This window comes from Nelumbo lutea, chromosome 4, assembly GCF_056320005.1.
Source record: "Nelumbo lutea isolate HS-2025 chromosome 4, American lotus-T2T, whole genome shotgun sequence".
Lineage (NCBI taxonomy): Eukaryota > Viridiplantae > Streptophyta > Magnoliopsida > Proteales > Nelumbonaceae > Nelumbo > Nelumbo lutea.
Window position 1 is genome coordinate 96,190,469 of NC_142687.1, and position 19,009 is coordinate 96,209,477.

Below are 19,009 nucleotides of genomic sequence, written 5' to 3' on the forward strand. Positions count from 1 at the left end.
ACCATTGATTTAGTCAATAAACCAATGACCCAGCTGGTCGAATTATGAAATCATCAACCTGAACAATGGTTTTTGGCCATTTTTTATGTTTTTTTTATCAGGCCATCCATATGGTTTAAACAATCGGACCGTTCAACCCAGGAACCAGACCCCTGAACAGTTTCCTGTCCGGTTCAGTTTTAAAAACCTTGAGTGATATCCAGGATGCAAAATTTTCAGAACATGAACCTATTCGTGCTATACTGATATTACATCTCAAGCAGATCTGCTTGCCTGCCTGCTTACATAGATAACATGGTTTTGGTACTTCAAGGGATAAATAAATAGAAAGGTAAATAACAAATTGTATATTAAACAAAGTAAATATGAACCGTATCTATTCCCCTTCCCAACCCAATTGACGGGCCCGCCGCTCCCACAAGGAGGTTATCTTCTTCTCCTTGAGCAATAATGCCTCAGCTCGCTCTCTGGCCCCTTCACATATCTCCGTTGCAGCATTGCATTTCTCAGCCTCCCTCTGGTACTGAGATCCCAATCTTCTAGCTTCCACAAGGGTGATATTCATGTGATGTGTGTGTTCTTCTGCAACTGCTTCTTGAAGCTTCAACTCCTCTGTCAAAAGGTCAATGAACTGCTTCCCCATCTCCTTGTTGAGATCTGGGTCATCTTTCCCACAATCTGTGTGAAATACCATTACATATGTAGAAGTGTCAATATATCATTGCATTAGTGGTAATGAAACTCATAACTAGGCAAAAATATGATTTGGTAAGGCAAGTTACTAAGCACTATCAAAAGATACAGGCTCCAAGCATATGCCCCCACCAAAGTAACTAAGCACCAGCTAGGCATTATGCCTTGCAACATGCCTATGCAAAAACTAATCATACAATGTTGATCACTTCCATCTAAGGTCCTGGGAAGGGTAGACTGTATATAAACAACCTTCAGCGGTTTCTTGTGCAAAGTGACTTCCCTCAGACTCAAAATAAGAAGATTTTTTTTTAACCTCCCTAGTTCAAGGTAACACAGAAATTGAGCATCCTAATTTTTTAGCTCTAAATAACCAAGCAGTGACCCAAAATGGGCACACAATTGTATCATATATATGACAAGGAAAATAATTACTTAGTTGTAATGAATGCCACCTTGGTTGATCACCTAGACAACAGAGCCTAAGATGCATGGGCAATGCTTTAACTACATTGTTAATAAACATCATCATCATCTGATGCCTTATCCCAACTATATGGGGTCGGCTACATGAATCCTGTTTCGCTAATCCATTATATTTAAAGCCATATCTGCTGTTAAATTATTAGTGCTTAAATCATTTCTTACTACTTCCACCCATGTCCTTTTTGGTCTACCCCAAGCTCTTCTAGCCCCTTCAAAATATTACTTGTTAATAAACACACACCAAAATACCCCATAAAATAAGGTCAACAAAAATGAATTAAGTGATCTCCATGATATGGAGGTTCATTTCTTATTGATTTATATTAGACATGGAAAATAGAACCTTCTTTTTTCTTTTCTAGTATCAAGTTAACAGGTCTTAGCACAAGGCAGTGTAATTAAGGCAGATATGAAAAAACCTATGGATTTTGTCCTGGCAAGATGAGTTGATGCCTAGGTGAGAACCACTTATAACCTAAGGGGAAAATGAATAAATTTAAGAGTAATATATATAACCATATATATTATAAATATTATGGAATTTCATATTAATTATTTGCCTAACAGCTAAACTAAGAGATAAGGCAATAGAGAATAAAATTAAAGATAAAGAAAGAAAATAAGTAGCTCAACTTCATTCCTACAGATTGAAGATTAATAAAAGATGATGCAGTACAAAAACAGTATATAGATAGCCTCTAACCTGTGACAGAAAGATTGACGAGTCCTGCAAAGGGATAAAAGACAAAAAATGGAAAATGTTAGTTTCTGAGTTTAAATAACAATGACCAGGGTTTGCAATGAAATTGAACTGAATAAATTTACATCATAGGCAACAAAACAAAGGCATGAAGAAGCTCATAAAGTAAGTAGATAATATGCTCCATGGACATTTCAATGAACATAAGAGCAACTCATAGAAACAAGTTAGGATGGCAATGTGCCCATTAATGTTGAATAATTTCTGTGGACAAAAAATGAAGGCATAAAAAATATCATAGCTAAGTGCCATGACTTTTCCTATCAAGAATGAAATTAACATCAATTTGGAGAATATTATGAAGACCCTTGGTTTAATGTGATTTAGGCAACATTTGACTAAAGCTAAAACCCAGAGATTATGGCCAGTTATCCAGAGGAGGCGGTTAATTGGATATGGGGTCAGGATTAAAAAAGAAGTTGATAATCAATTGGATTTTTAAAAATCAAAGGGCTGCTCTTGTGATAATTAAAATGTTAACGAAATATAGGAGGTTATTTTAGGAATTGTAAATTTTTATGAGATGATTAAGGGAAGCATCTGCATTTTTGAATGAATCCTAAGGTTCCCTATTAAATGAATGTCCTTTTCCAGTTAACACCAAAATGTCTCTCCTTGATCTGAGAAAACCATCAAAAATTATTCAAAGGCCTAAGCTAATGCAATGCAGCCAAATGATTTTAGTAAGCTTTTTTCTCTTAATTCACTTGTTAGTCACTTAATTTCAGCTTCCTACACATACACACACAAACTTAATTTCAACTAAAAAGGCAAAAAAAAAATGCAGTTGTTAAGCAGTGCCAAATTCAGCCTTAAATGGGATAGTATGGCTATCATGTCAAGACTCATTCCAGCTTGTGATTCAGTTGCAGATAAATGTGCAGTCTGCATATGCATGGTGGTTTTCTATGTCATTCATGGGAACTAGCTAGTAGCAATTCCTAGGAGTCCATCAATTTTCTAATTGATGAAACCAAGCTGACTAACTATGAATTCATTGGTTTTTCCTATTCTTTAGGCAATTCCCTTTTTAGCAGTGTTTTAAATGACGTGGGAGGCGTACGCCTGGAGGCGCACCTCTAGGCGAGGCACTCCCAAAACACCGAGGCGTATGCTAGAGGCACTGACACCTTTGAGGCATACGCCTCAGGTGCAAGAGGCATACGCCTCATGCGTTTTTTTCATCAAGTGTGGTAGAGGCATACACCTCATGCACATCTTATATAAAAAGAAAGAAAAAAAAAAGAACAAAGAAAAATAGGGAAAGGAAAGGAAAAGAAAGGGAAGGGAAAGAAAAAGAAAGAGAAGAAAACAAGAGAAAAGGAAAGAAAAGGAAAGGGAAGAGAAGAGAAGAGAAGAGAAGAGAAGAGAAGAAAAGATAAGGGGAAAGAAAGTGGTTTGCCCCCTGCCCCTTCGCTTCAACAAGAATCCCCCTTTCAACTAATGTTATGCATCTTTATTCTTCTTAATATAAAAGATTTTTATTAAAATTAAAGAAAAAATGAGATCCCCCCTTCCTCTTCATCCTCCTCCCCTTCCTCCTCCTAACCCCCCCTCCCCCTCCCTCTTAAGGAGGCTTATGCCTCCTTGTGTTCGGGAGGCTTATACCTCTTACGTTCTGAAATACGTCTCACGCCTCTAGGTAGTAGAATGCCTCGCGTCATGCCTCCACGTTTTAAAACATTGCTTTTTAGAGATCTCCCATCTCATAATTGAAGGGATGAAATGGTGGTTACACACCTACAATTTGCAAATGATATTATCCTGTTTTGTGAAGGGAAAACAGAACTTGTGAACCTAAAAAGGATAGTCCATAAATTTGAAAGGATCTCCAACCTTAAGATAAATTGGGGCAAGAACTGTGTGGCAGGAGTAAATTTAGGGAGTGAAGAGATGATTCGGCTAGCTGGCCTGTTGGGGTGTGAAGTAGGGGATTGGCCATTACAATATTTGGGACTACCAATGGGAGGAAATTCTAATATAGATAATTTCTGGTATCCAGTGATTGAGAGATTTACAAAGAGACTTGCAATTTGGAAGAGAAACTACATTTGTTTGGGAGGTAGGATAACCCTAATAAAGTCAAAAAAAAAAAAATGACAACCTTGATAAATCAATATACTGGATATAGGGTTTCCATGATCCTGAAGTCAACACTTTCTCCACAATCTTTTTTTTCATCTGGCAAGAAATCACTGAAGCTGGGACTTGATTCCATACTTGGAACAGCTGTCATAGGTTGTAGGTGCCTCCATGTCTGGTGGGGTTACACTCTTCTTATCTTCAAAAAAGAAAAATTGTAATAAATTATAGGTTCCTTCATGTCTAGTGGACTTACTCTTCTTATCTTAACCAAAAATCATGATAAATTATTTATTATGTCTACCTCAAGTGCATCAGATGTTTGCTGGTATTCAAAAGCTTTCATTGGGCTAAACCACACAGACTGGTGTTAGTGGTCCTATAAAACATTCATCCAGCAACCTAAAACCATTTTGAGGTCCTATTATCAGTTTCGCCAATACATGATTATCTCCAACCTTGGAACGCAATAAATTTTAAAATGTTTAGATTATATTCTTCTCAAGGAAGTAATTTTGGTTTCACATTTAATCAAATGGTTTGCTAACATGTGTGTCAATTATAAACATCTGCCACATTAATGTCATACTAGCTTAGGGATGGTAACATGGTAACCACATTTACAAGGCATCATTCTGAGATGATATTGATGCTAACTGCTAAGACAACAATATATTCTATTACCACATCGCATGTGTGGTTGCTGATGAGATTAAGTTTTCAAACATCTCCCTCCCTTCTTCATGCCCATATTTTATTGTTTCTGGTCATCTTAGTGGCCTACTCAACTTATCAGTCATGGTCACCCAATATGAGATTTTCCCGTTCTTTAGTTGCATTCAACAAATCTCCTACTTTCCTACACTTTTTGTCAGTGTCATGAACTCATGATCAAAATAGCGAAGATGCAGAAAATCCAAGACTCAAGCTATTAAGTTCCTTAAGGCTCTGTTTGGTTTGTGGGAAGAATTGGGTGGGATTGGAAAAGATGGGATGGGATGGGAAAGTGTAAAAATTTACACTTCCATTGTCCGGTTTTATATATGGGAAAATAATGGTAAAAGCACTGTGACGAGCTACTTCTTCGCTAGATTCATGTAAGGTGAAGAAGAGAGCTCCATGACTGCATTGGCGATCAGAGAGAGAGAGAGAGAGAGAGAGGGAAAATGAGGGAATCAGAAACAATGGATGATCGGAGAAACTAGTCAAAACCAGTGAAACGGTAGGAATGATGGATTATAGCTGCTGTGGAGTGCTCTGTTTCACCAAGAGGAAGACGAACAGTAGTTCACCAGCGGAAAGCAAATAGGATGAACAATGCCGCTGGTCATCATTGGAAAGCAAACAGTGCCGCCGGAGACAGTAGTTCACTGGCAAAAAGCGAAGACGATGAACGGAGAGGTACTAGAGGGCAAATGGTCCTGGTCACCGCCACTGGTATTTCCTGTGTTCGTTGTTGAGAAGACGATGAACAGTGCTTTTTTTTTGTTGAAAAACAAAAGACGAAAGAAGAAGAAAGAGAAGAATAGAGGAGAGAGGGAGGAAGTGGCTGAGAAGGGGTGCCGCCGCCGCTGCTCTGCTTCTAGGTTCAAACGGGGAAGGGAAGGTAGCAGATTGCCGATGGTAACGGGGAAGGCACTGGTTCTCTCCCTCCTCTGTTCGTCGTCGATGGTAACAATGGTTTCTCAAATTTTTCCACCGGGGTCGCACGGTTTTGGTGCAACCCCAAATCCACGATTTTGGGACATCCCACATTTTTCTCATCCCATCCCTCTATTTCCCTCAAAACAAATGAGAGAAAAAGGAATATTTTTGGAATATTCCCTATTCCCTTTTTCTCATCCCCATCCCACAAACCAAACGGAGCCTAAGCAACATCACTTGCAATGAAGGAAAAAAGAGGGGTTTTACAAGGCCTTTTTTTTCTTTTTGTTGGAATGATAGAGAAAACAGGATGTCCTCAAAAAATAAAGACCCAAACCCAAGTACAAGAGTTATCTAAGGTCCATCCTAAACCTAACACCAATCAAGCTCCCATATAGAAAAAGAAATCAATCAAAATCCATGGCTATCCAATGGAAGAGTTGGATCTCAGTAAAATAAGATGTCCAATTCTTTAATAGGTCTACCAGCACAGGATTGAGATGATCTTGGAATCAAATTGAAAAAGATGTTTGTTTAGAGTGCCAAAAATAATAGCCTTGAGAATAATAAGATGTAGCATACTAGCATCCACTATCAGTTCTGACTTTCTCTTAACTAGCCAGCAATCACTTCAGAATCCCCTTCCACCTCAAAGCATGAAGCTTTTTCAAGAGATTGCAAGACCCTCAACTGATGAAGTAGACCATCCTCTTTCGCAAGAAATTTGTTACTTCCATTCATGCTTTAATAGCCTTCACAAACTCGGAGAACAACATGACCTCCTGTTACAACACTTTCATCTCATTTGATGTTATTTCTTTTTTCAACAATTTTTTTGAGTATTTCTTTTTTTCTTTTTATTTTTTTTTTCTTTTCTTTTTTCAACAATTTACATTACATTTTCTAATTCTTTGTGGAAATGGTTTCTTGAAGCACCCTATGTGTCTGCCTACTACTTGACTATATGGACATGACCATGCTTCATCAAGATGGAGAGGATGGACGCATGGAGAAAGAGAATAAAATGCAAATGTCATTACCCAATGATGATCCCAACTACCCAGGGTATTGAGAGGAGTTTCCAAGAATATGAAAGGAAGAAAAGGAAAAGAATGAGATAGCCAACTCTCTCATTTAGGGTTTCCAAAATTACTCTTCTGTAGATCCCCCATTTGGTTGATATGTTGTACCCCTCTCCCTTGGCACATTCATTAATCTGCTCTTTCACTAAAGTGAAGTTCATGTGAAAGTTAGAACCAAGATAGCATCTAATAACTTCTTTTCAAGACACAACACCCATTGAAGTCTCCCATTACTTCAACCATCAAAATCTCAATCTCATTGATGACTCCTAGATATGAGATGGCAAAAGATCTTAACTTCTGCACCATGTCAGAGCCATCACAATGTCAATACTCAGTTACAGTGGTGCAGCAAACAGTTTTATCAATGCAGTGAGGCAATGACCAGTTGTTTTGGCCTCTGAGTCAATGTGATAACTTGATAAATTCAAGATATCGATGCAATCTCATAAATAAATTAACATAAACTATAACCATGCAATAATCAGTTACCAGTCACTCAACCTAGTTGATGCTTAGTCATCTTAGGCAACCACATCATGAGAGTATCAACCAACTAGTTAGTGACACAACTGGTCTGGCCCTCAACTGACTAGTCAGTGACTAGTCAATACTTTGACAACATTGTCCACAAATGTTCAAAAGATGGCACCTACTATTATCTGAAAAATGTGATAGACTATTCCACTGTTCTTTTTCTGATTTCCTCAGTACAACCTAGTCCAGGCGAGCTCCACATCCTTGTTCACAAGGCATGCATAGTGATACAAGGATGATGAAGTGTATTTTCAGCTACCTCTAAAGGGTCCAGATTTTTTGTTTTTTCTTTTTTTAAAAAAGTTAAGTTGTTTTCAATAACCAAAACAGGGGGGAAGGATGTACATGAGAAGATGTACAAAAAAGGGCCATGGAAACACACACCACACACACACAAGCCCAAGCTAAAAGATAGGCATTGTATTTACACTATACAGATAGCCCCTCCCCAACCCAGATTTAGCTAAGCCATCAGCAACCTGATTTAGCTCCCTTGGAATCCATCTGAAACCACAGTTAATAAGAGATGAGATCTCTAGGAGAATGTGAGAGAGATTCCAAGGGCCTATACCCAGATTCTTGACCCAACTTATAGCAATCCTGAATGTCCTGCCACTACTAGAGATCTAAATTGAAGTTTAGCAATCCTAAGCCCCTCCAAGAGGGCACGCATCTCATCTTCAGCAGCATTTGAAACTGAAGTAGGACCACTGTAAACCCAAAGGTCCCCATCTAATCTGTGGATAATGCCCCCAAGCGGCTGCAGTAGGATCAACTTGACTTCTTCTAAAGCATCCATCAAATTGCAGAAGTCACTATCTGGTCTAGGGAAGAGGGGTGGACAGTGGACTGGAAAAAGGAATAACAGGAGAGGACACATGTGCACAAATTTATCCATTGGCAAAGATAGCACATTGTGAAAATCATATGTCCCTACTATTATTAACACCAATCAGCAACGATACAAGAGAACCTATATGAGGGCTTCTTTGGGATGTCATATAGTTCATGTGATTATCAACATTTTTTTTTCTAATTTGTATTACTAACCTAAGATGCTAAAATGCTTGGAAGTGGCAATGAAGATATGGATGCAAGAATTGGGATTCCCCCTACATTTCTCTCAAGGAAATGGATAAGGACTAATGGCATCCATTTAATATGCTCATTCCATGCTTTTATTTTTAAATTTTCAAGTTCAGTTATCACTTCTTAATAATTATATCATGCCAAATAGAATATTAGAAAAATTATCTGTATCATGTTTTGTTAAGATATATTTCTATATATTTTAGAAGTGCTCATGCTATGGTCAAAAAGCATCATGTCATCTGATCAAGCAGGTGAAGTAAGCATGTGGAGACATTTGGTTATCATACTTACCAACAATACCTCATTCACTATCACACTTTAGTTCTACATTTTGAGGTCCCAAAAGCCTAGAAGAAGGAACACGTTGCATTAGGTTGGCAGGCTGCTGAAAATTTTAGCCAAACCCTTCTTTATCAATCCTGGTTCTGTTTTGAACGCATGCTAAGGCTTTTTTTTTTTTTGAGCAAAGGCATTATTACCTTGAGAATTCTTGACCTTGGGCAATGTGGAATTGCAGAATACAATTAGTGTTTCCAACCCAAATAGCTTGGTTAAGGATTTGACAATGATGATGGTCATGATGGCATGCATCACTAACAATGTCCATTGTTATTGACCATGAGAAAACAAATAGACAGAAAACATACTGGTCTATAACAGCCAATAAGTGGGCCTAATCTCATCTGAGTGGCATTTAAGGACATAATTGACTAGATCCTGTACTGTAAAGTTTCGGTAGAGAATATTTTAGACTGCCCTTTCTTTGGGTTTCCCATGGAGTGGAAGGCCCTTGTCTAAAGCAATTACATTCACTTACCTCGCTGTACCAACTATAGGAACTAGCATCCATTAAACCTCTGACATGTAGCAGAACAAAACCTTCTAAGAATTACTCTGGTAAAGGTCCATTCAGTCCTACTCATTAAAACCTAAAAGATTCGTTACTATTACAACTTCCCATATCTTTAAAGCCTAACTTGAAGATCGGATCATTTAAGTGGCAACATGTTCGTACAGAAAAATAAAGCAAAACAAACAGAAATCAAAAAAAAAAAAAAAAGAATTCGAATATCCTCCAAATCTTACTCTGCCGCTAATATAGCCATTTCTAAACTGGATTTCTTTCATGAAAAATACAGCAAAACCAGAGATCCAATACCAAAATCAACAAAACTAGAAAACAAAAGCTGAATTGGGCGCCCCTTCGATTTCAACCAATCATCACATAACCTCACAAAATGAATGATAAACAAAGACCCAGAACCAAAAAATAATAATAATAAAAAAAAAAAAACAACAGAGCCAACAAACCAAATCTAAAGCAAAAAGAAAGCTTACCAGGAGCTATTTTGATGAGAGAAAGCGGAGGAGGACAATCACAGGTGCAAGGACTGCAAGAAGGTCCATTTTTGCCCAAATGAAGACCCTTCTTAAACTTCCAATACAAAGCCGGCCCAGATACAAAAAGAGCCGAAGCTACTGCAAACACCACCAAACAGAACCTCAAACATGGCCCCGACCGACGAGGACCGCCCGACATCTCTCTCTCAGTCACAGTCCCTCCCTTCTTCAGATCTGATAACTGATGTAAACCACCTTTTATGAGCTCTAACACACTTTCCCACTCTGGTTAAAAGTAGAACTTTTACAAATTTTACTTGCTTGTAAATGTAAACCGCGGTAATTCTCTGCAGAGCCTATCAGCCCATGTCGGCATGTCTATGTGAGCGACAAAACAAGCAGCTGTGTTGATTGTTGAAATCAATGTTGTTTATTTCTGAGGTCAAGATCTGCAACATGGATACGGTAGATGATATGGATTAAATTTTCTAAAGAACACAAAAATATATCTGGTTTTTTTATTTAAGGTTCTAGTTTGGAATCCCAATTGAGGACTCAAACCCCACTTGATACAAATTCAAGATCTAATTGGCTTTTTTCTGGTTAAATTACAAACACCCCCTGTGCTATTGGGTAGGTGACAATTATCCCCATACAAAGGCAATAAAACTCCTGAACTTTCACTTTTGCGACAAATATTTTCCTCCGTCACATAACTTCTTTTCATCAAAATTAACGAAGCTACGATTATTGACAAAATCAGAGACGTTTTTAAAAAATTGCAAAAACAGTGAACCGTACAAATATCTTATTAATTTTCTCTATATTGCCCCTTATTAAAATCCCACCCATCAGAATTGGGTGGCACATCTCACCATGTATTTAGAATATTTTCCGTGAATAAACATAACTATAGGAGATGTTCCTAATGCATGGTGGGATATGCCTGTGAGGCTCTCTATGTGAGGAGCAGATTTCTTTCATTCTTTCATTATTACGTGTCTATCTCTCTTTCCTTATATTTCCCTCTTCTCAATTTGTTAGGGCATTTTTTTATTTCTCTCATTTTTTTTTTGTTTTTTTCTTGTATATTGAAATAAAGTTGGAGGCTTCCATCTTTGCAAAAAACATGGATCGAGCTCTTTACAATGGGGGAGAAAGGATTTGTGTAGTTGACCACAAATATCTAGAAATGTGGTTGGCTTGAGTCTAAAGTTGGTTTATTTCAAAGAAAAAATGAGCTTGATTTCTATTAGATTTGTCAATTATTTAAGTAAAATCTCTCACAAAGTTCCCTCTACACTTGCTAGAGAGTAAAAAACCTAAGAGTTCATGGCTATCTCACAACTTTGTGTGTTGTTGTAGCCATGGAGATTGCTAAAATGGTGAAAGATGTTTTGCCTCATAAGTTGGTGAAGATGTTGGGGAAGATGATTGCAACTATAATTGATGACTCAAAATTGCAAATATTATTTTATCACCTATGTAATAGACTATCCAGTATAGTGGAGACTAGATCATCCAAGGTTTTGAGAATCACACAAAACCTTATGGTATATTGGGTTCTAAGTGCATTTGATGGTATAATTACAACTAGATCATCTAAGGGATAAATGTTTGCAACTATAAATGATGTTCCAAAATTGCAAGCAATTATCCAGTCTTTTTAATATCATATGGTTTTCAAGTCTGTAGTACACTATCTGGAATTCCCCATACCGGATGGTCTACATGTGCACCTATGAGAATCATATACAACCATGTGGCATGTTTGGTTTTAAAGAAATTTGAATGTGTTAAGTCACTTGTGTAATTGATGATTATAACTACAATTGATGGCTCAAAATTGTAAGCAACCATCTGGCCTGTTTAATGTCGGATGGTTTCTATAAGTCTGTAAAATGCCATTCGGCCTCCACTATACTGGATGGTCTTTACACTTGTAAGAATCATATAAAACCTTGTGATCTATTGGGTTTAAGATGAATTTGAGAATGTAAATACTATTTTGTCACCTGATAGATAGATATTTGCAATCACAATTGATTATTCAAAACTGCAAGCAACCATCCAGTCTTTATAATACTGGATGGTTTCTAAGCTTGTAAAACACCATCTGGTCTATTTGTTGTCGGATGATGCCTAAATCTATTAAACACCATCTGATCTATTATATACCAGATTGTCTAGGCACTTATGAGAATCATATAAAACTTTGTGGTCTATTGGGTTTTAGATGCATTCGAGGATGTAAATACTATGAGATCACCTGGTTGGTCAATGTTTGCTATTATCTAATAATTGAACATTTTAAAAGAGTGATCTAGGCTTCCCTATCGACTTCCTTGTCTCTAGGTTTCCTCGTCTTAGATGCAATGACTTGATACGTTCTGTTTATTTAATTATTTGTTAATTTATTAGTAAAAACAAATCCATTAGTATGATAAAAATCTTTTATCATTCAATTTAATACTACTACAAGTATCTATAGGACTTTTCTTTGAGAAAAATTTAGGCTTACAAATGTATAGTCTTGGCTAAAATTGGACTAATTTTGGACAAAAGAATGGATTCTTTATTTTTCTTTTGATTTTGAGGAATAGTAGTGAAGGCGTTTGGCAAGCCTGATTCAGCCTACACTCTCTAAATCATTCCCTACCCCGACGTCCCTCTCGAAATTTACTTCAATGGCGGAGGTTTCATCCTCTTTAACACTACAACCCTATCGTCCATCACTGATGTGCTCGCGTGACCTCTAGTTCGATGGCTTGGGGAAAGTGTAGTAGTGGAATTGGTTGCTAGCTTGGTGAAATGGAGCCATGGAGTTGGGTGATTTAATAGTATTTATAGCCTTAAATTTATCTAAAAACCAATATATAAACCGGTTATACATGATTCTCAATTATGTATTGATCATTCGATATTTAATAGATATTGATGGTTCTTAATAGACTGTCACACCATCCAAGCATTTTTATTAACAATCTATTATACAAGCATTAGAATTGCAAATATCATTAATATAGAAAATAAAGAAAAGATCTAAATACATTTCTCATTAGTATTACAAATTGTCGAGGGGTCAGACTTCTAACCCATTCGCTGATACATTAGAGTTTGCATATTCTTAACAACTTGCACTAACACTACAAATTCTAATTTAATAGAAAATTCAACTTGAACATATTGTATGAAAGGCAACATTTCCTGTTAAGCATCCATTGAGCTACATTTCTTGCTCAGCATCCACATCTACTTTAAAAATTCAATTCGGGGTCAATTGGCTTTGGTTGCTTTTCTTTCTTAACCGGATGAGAAATAGTAGGATTAGCAACACGACTATGAACGTTTCTCTTCTTATGTATTAAATGTACTCGAATGTCTGATGGAGGCTTTGTTTATTATGGACGCACTTGCTAATGAAGCATTAATAATTAGTGCTTTATGAACATCTTGCCTACACTCATATTGTAAATTAACAACATGGAGTAGTGTATAAGAAGAACGCACTTCAATGTCTCTTCTTGAAACAAAATACAACAAATCTTAACTAATCCATATTACTATATAAGATATTAAATTAAACTAACTGTTTTTTTTCTATTACCATGTCATGCAATTAAGCTCCTAAAGATACCATGTATGTCTCATCCATTAAATCCAAGTAAGCCTCAATAGATAAAGTGGCAAGTAAGAATATGAAGTTTCACATGAAATGGAGTTATATGAATAGTGTAGTGGTTTGGTTATAAAGCTAACCAAAACTTCCATGGTTGAGCTCCAGCTCAGAATCCAAAATGAGATCATAACCATGGAAAGTAATTATAAGGACTGTATCTATACATGTATATAAATCAGTAAACATCAATTTGATGATCTTTTTTTTCTTTTCTTTTCTTTTTTCCCACAAGAGGATCCTCCCCAAAACTAGAAATGGTTGCAACCTACTGTAGCAGCCCAATACGGGAGTTCTTCAGGCTCAGTTTCTTTCGAGGAAAAACAGAAATGATTGCAAGAATTTCTTAAATCTGAAGGAAATGCTTTCAACTTCTCTTAAAACCGATTTTGAGGTGATGTTATCGGGTCTTAGATACTGATTTCCCTAAGGCCCTTGCCTCTCTACCTCTATTCTCAGCCAATAAGAAATTGCAAACAATGGTTCTCCAACATTCTAGAACCTTAAACAACCCAGAAAGACTAAAGAAGACTTACCTTTCATATGTACCTTAACGGGAGTTTTCTAGCAGGTAGGGATTAAACAATACAAAGTTTAGTGGATTCTTGAGCTAGGGAGTGTTTCTAGTTGCAACAACCTCCACTTGAAGGTGGAGGAGACGAGTTTAGAATTTGATGTTCAGAGCACCTCTGAATTTTGGGTGAACAAGAGGCAGTATATGGTCCGGGAGAAAACTATCTTCTCTCTCTCTTTCTTTCTAAGAGCCTCTTTTGGGTTTCCTTCCGCTCCCTTTCTCTCTCTCTCTCTTTTTTTTTTTATTGAGCTCAAATTAGATCAATATTTATAGAGAATGGAAAGGGGTCAAGTCTGAATTCGCTCAGCTAGAATGCCTGAGATTCCATAGAGATTTTTCCCACAAATAGGCAAAGATTCTTTAAAGAAATAGGTATCTAGTTAAGCTTTCCTATTTGGTGAAACAATTTCCTCAATTTGGGGGTGGTTTTCATAGGTTTTGTGCGTCCAATGGGAGATTGGGGTGTGCCAGACGTTGCAGTCTCGTATTTGAGGTTGTCACTGTCAATGGCAGAAAATGTAAATTTGAAGAACTTTTAAATGTGATTTTGTCTTTTCTTAGCTTTAAGTGGGGATCTGTTTGGCATTTTGAGTTTTTTATGCCCCTTAGGCATTGTTTCATTAGTCCAGATGTTTAATGAGTCAAGAATGGGTTTGACATCAGCCATCATCACCCTTTTAAGGCTTCGAATTGGGCCAAATGACATGGCAATTTAATTTGGTGCGTCAAAATAGCTTCTTTCTAGTTTAATGGTCAAACTAATGAGTTTGGTCATGAAATTTGGTGTCCTGGGGTTTCTTTTGGTCTTTGAACACAGTGGTGAGGTTTGACTGGACAAATAGGTTAGGGATGATTGAGATCTATGGTTGACAAGTTTGGGTCAATGAGAGTTGCCAAAATAGAATATTTGTTTGATGAAGGGTTAAATGGGGAAATTTTTGGATGAATTTTGGTGGGTTGGCACTTTTTAATGTCCTGAATCTAATGAAAGTGATGAATCTTTTTATAAGAGGTGTAGATTCATTGTTTTAGTTCAAATCATGGTCTTAGCTTATGGTTTTCCAATCAACGAGAGGGCCCAGAATGGAATCTTATTTTTTCAACAATCAAACGGAGGTGTTTGGTCATGAAATTTGAGGTGCTAGGGTTTTTTTGGGTCTTTGAACACAGTGGTAAGGTCTGATTTGTCATATGAAGTTGGGATGATGGATGGTAAGCTCTAATTAAAGAGATTTGTTGAAATAGGATATTGGCTTGATGGGAGCTCAAACGGGTGAATTTTGAACTACAATTTGGTGGGTAGGTATGGATTGAGGGGAAAAGTCAAGTGGATGGTTTTGATCTGAGAAAGATATGGTCAATATTAGTAATCATTCAGAGCCATCGAAATGGGATCTTAATGTTTTTGCGGTTGATCATCGTAGATTTGTGGTGGGGTTCACGAGTTGATTGTTTCCCAATGATCTCGAGGTGTTGGATATGTTGGATTTGATTTTGGGTAATTGGAGTTTGAATATCGCATGAATCTAGGTCGTTAGAAAGGAAGTTGGCGTGATGAACGGTGAATCTTTGTAATTTAGTCATAAAAATTGATGTATAACTAAGTTGTAATTTCTCAAGTCTGAGGGTGATGTTGAATCAAGGTTCTTGTTTGTCCTGTGGATTGTGCTAAAAGAGGGTATTTCGAGTTCTAGAAAGTCTCAAATTGATCTGGTTGTATTTCTAAGTTTTTTTTGTCTAAAAGAGAGTACAAAGAGGTAGGATGAAGGGACTGAACAAAAATTGAGTGCTAACACCCACATAATAAAAAGAACCCCGCACTACCTCTCGTCGGCTTACTTATTCACCTAACTTCCCCCTGCCCCCAAATGCTTCTTATTATTCCCGCATTCGCCCTTTCTAGCTTAGATTCTTAAAAAATCACCACCTCTTAATTCCATCTTTTCAACAAGTCACTTATCACCAATCTCCTTCTCCCGGATCCAACCCCCTCAGATTCCATGACAAGATTTTTAGTTCCATAAATACAAACACATAAACCCCCCCTTTCCATCTTCCCCCTTTTTCCTTTAACCTTTTCCCCCTCCCCTTGTTGTTCCCTCTCACTATCTCCCTGTTTTTCTTAAAAGGGCCTCCCTTTTTTTTATTTTGCAATTGATTTTCCTTTCTAAAGAAAGAATCTTTTCCCTATTTTTTCCAAGTACTTAATAGTTTAATTCCCATTATTGAAACCCCCAAAAATATTTTCCCAACCCCAATAATTTTGAGTTCACCCACGAAGAAGTCGAGCCTGTCTCCTTTTCATTCCTTTCCCCTCTCACCCTTCTCTCCTCTCCCACCACCGCCTCCTTCCCCAACTTCTTTTGTCCTTCCAGATTCATATTGAAATTACATACTTGAGAATCAAAATTTGCAACCGAAAGCTATGACGGGAATGCGTTAGTCTCTCTATCTTCAACAATCGCCAACGAGGTTATCTCCATTGGTTCAGACATTTCTAGATTCAAATCTTTTTTATCCACCATCGACCCAATCTAGTTGCCTTCCTATTGCGGGATTTCCAGAGAAGGGATTGCACCGCCGGCTGGCCGTTGATTTGGGCTTCTCTATGAACTTCCCTTCAGCCTTGCTTCCACCACTTCTAAACTCTAGGTCAAAACTCTCCCCTCTGTGTTTGAAAACTGGATCAGTGTGATTATCTAGTTCGGGCCTTGCAATGCTGAGGTTTTCCTTCCATGAGTTCCTAGAAGAAGCTAGGTTTGCATCAAGTCAACCGTCTTGACTTGGTCTGCTATCCCCACTAGACAGAGCCCCAAATTTTTCTCGACTTTCCTCCCTAATCCTAGGCCCCATGTTTAATAGTGGATCCCCCTCATTTTGACCAAAGTTGATTGGCCCCCACTTTAGTTCTTTTAAGCATTCCAAAATTGTTTCTTTCAAAGGGCTGCCTAAGGAGTTTGAAATTTGAATCTCATTTTCGAACTTCCCATTAGTCGTTTGATCACAAGTACGAACGGTTGAAGATTGGTGCCCCTTTAGGTTTGCCTGCCTCCTAATCCTCGGTACGGCTGAGCCCTTCTTTGATACGGGTTTCTGAATTTCAACTTCCCCTCTCACCATCTTCCTTCTCTCCGGCGATTTCCCCGTCAACTCAACTTCATCATTTCTGCCTCCTCCCTCGGCCTCCTTGGTACCTGAATTTACTTACCTCTCTTTCTCCGAAACCCTATTTCTTCTCTCCAGATTCTCCACCTCCATAAGAGGTCATCTTTCTTGCCAGATCGAGAAGAGAGAGTCACCCGCTTTTATCTTTACCTTCTCTAGAATCTCACTACCCGTTTTCACCTTGATTCGAACCCATTCACAGGTTTTCAGTTCCTCCACCAAGTCATCCATCCCAAATATCCTCCACAGATATTCCCTATCCCCTCAATAACGCTCGGACACCATAACTACAGCAGCAAACCTGCCTTGATCCACATAAACTTTTGTTGATGAAGTTCTCCATATTTCTCCACTCTTTCACAGTTCGCCACTTACGACCACCAGTCAATCACTAGTCGAGATTGGCCAAATCTCCAGGGGCCATTACGCACTACCCAATTTGCCTCAACTGCAGACGTGAAGATAAACAGGTACCAGTCAGTCCCCTATTAGACTTTTAATCCTCACCCCTGTGAAATCCCCCTAGTTCGTAAGCGCCCAAAGTTCTATGATCTATGATAAACTATTCATGCATAGTGTCAATAAAAAAACAAAAAAAAAAGAATCCTATGCAAGGTGACAATATGTCCGTCTTAGTTAATATCTCTAAGACTAAACTTAATAAGAATGAGATTAAGGAGTCATTTGATAATGTTGCAGTTCTTTGATAAGACTGATTAGAATATTGAAGTCCTCCTAGATGCTTTAATAGATCTTTGCAAATTTTTGGTTGGCTTTTCTTGATTTATTGGAGAAGGGAGTGGATAAATTTTGAAACATTCATGTTAATGAAATAAAAGAAGAATTTAAAGAAATTTGTTTCCTGTCTATAAAATGATTCTTATTATTTTAGCTAGTTTTATTTAGAGAAATTTGAGGTATTTTTGAGTCAGTTAGGGTTTAAGAGAAAATGATGAGGAAAAGAAAAGAAAGCCCAGGTAGGTATTTTAGTAATTTAACTCATTCTGTCACCTAACTTAATGGCCAATGGGTATTTGTCTCAAATTGAAAATTTAGTGGGATCTTTCTCACAATGAAAATTGAGGGGGTATTTGCCATTGACTCCATAGTACAAGAAATTCTTTGTAATTTACCCATTTAGACAACTAATTGAATCATAAATTTTTAAAATACCCCTAAAGTTTGGTAATTGCAATCACCTCCCCTAAATTTTTTGACATCGGTTGCAAGTAAACCCCCTTTGAGGCACAAAAATGTCCAAAGCATGCATGCAGTTACTTTTGATTTATTTTCTCTGTTAGAATCCTTCCAATCTCTTCCCAACTTGATTTATTTTCTAAATTTGTCTTCCACATCAACCACTCAAAAGTAAAACTACAACTTTAAACTCTCAATTTTTTGTTGTTCATAAAATTTTTATTGTTTTTACCATAGAAACCAACCTTAATACTAATTACAAAGGAGGTGATTGTAATTACTAAACTTTAAAAATGGTTCACCCTCAAGCTATTTTCACTATCTGGGGGTTTTGACAAGGAGACCCTATGTCTCCTAGCTTGTTTATTATAATTGAAGAAGTGCTCAACGAGGTTTGAAATTTACATATGATAATAGTCATGTGCCTTACTTCTCCATGCCCAGAAGCTGTGTTCCTATTTCTCATAGCCTATCTGCTGAGATATAGTGATTGATGCTTATCCCTATTTATGAAAAGGCTTCAGGCCAGATTATTAACAAGAAGAAATCTTCTTTTATAGTTACAGTAACATGACTACTTCAGGGTAAGTATGATCAAACAAGTTAAGCGTTTCACCCAAAAACAGCTTTTTTTTCACTTACTTGGGAGTCCGCATTGGTAAAAGGTGTATGTGGATTAA

The 19,009-nt window shown here is 37.4% G+C and overlaps 1 protein-coding gene across 1 annotated transcript; it reads right to left on the reverse strand.

Moving 5' to 3' along the window:
* Positions 1–212: 212 nt before the first annotated feature.
* On the reverse strand, positions 213–10,409 carry NKS1 (ubiquitin-associated protein (DUF1068)). Its single transcript, XM_088983445.1, has 3 exons — positions 9,715–10,409; positions 1,883–1,906; positions 213–678 (listed from the first exon to the last, which is right to left on the reverse strand). Exons 1-3 carry the CDS (start codon positions 9,914–9,916, stop codon positions 377–379), a joined length of 528 nt encoding a protein of 175 aa, XP_088839571.1. The 5' UTR covers positions 9,917–10,409; the 3' UTR covers positions 213–376.
* Positions 10,410–19,009: the final 8,600 nt, after the last annotated feature.

Bases quoted from the DNA above. Each gene is read 5' to 3' on its own strand.
- NKS1 (XM_088983445.1), bottom strand. From the start codon at position 9,916: ATGTCGGGCGGTCCTCGTCGGTCGGGGCCATGTTTGAGGTTCTGTTTG. The intron at 1,907-9,714 runs GTAAGCTTTCTT...ATCCCTTTGCAG, and splicing joins TCTCATCAAAATAGCTCCTG to GACTCGTCAATCTTTCTGTC. The intron at 679-1,882 runs GTTAGAGGCTAT...TATTTCACACAG, and splicing joins CGTCAATCTTTCTGTCACAG to ATTGTGGGAAAGATGACCCA.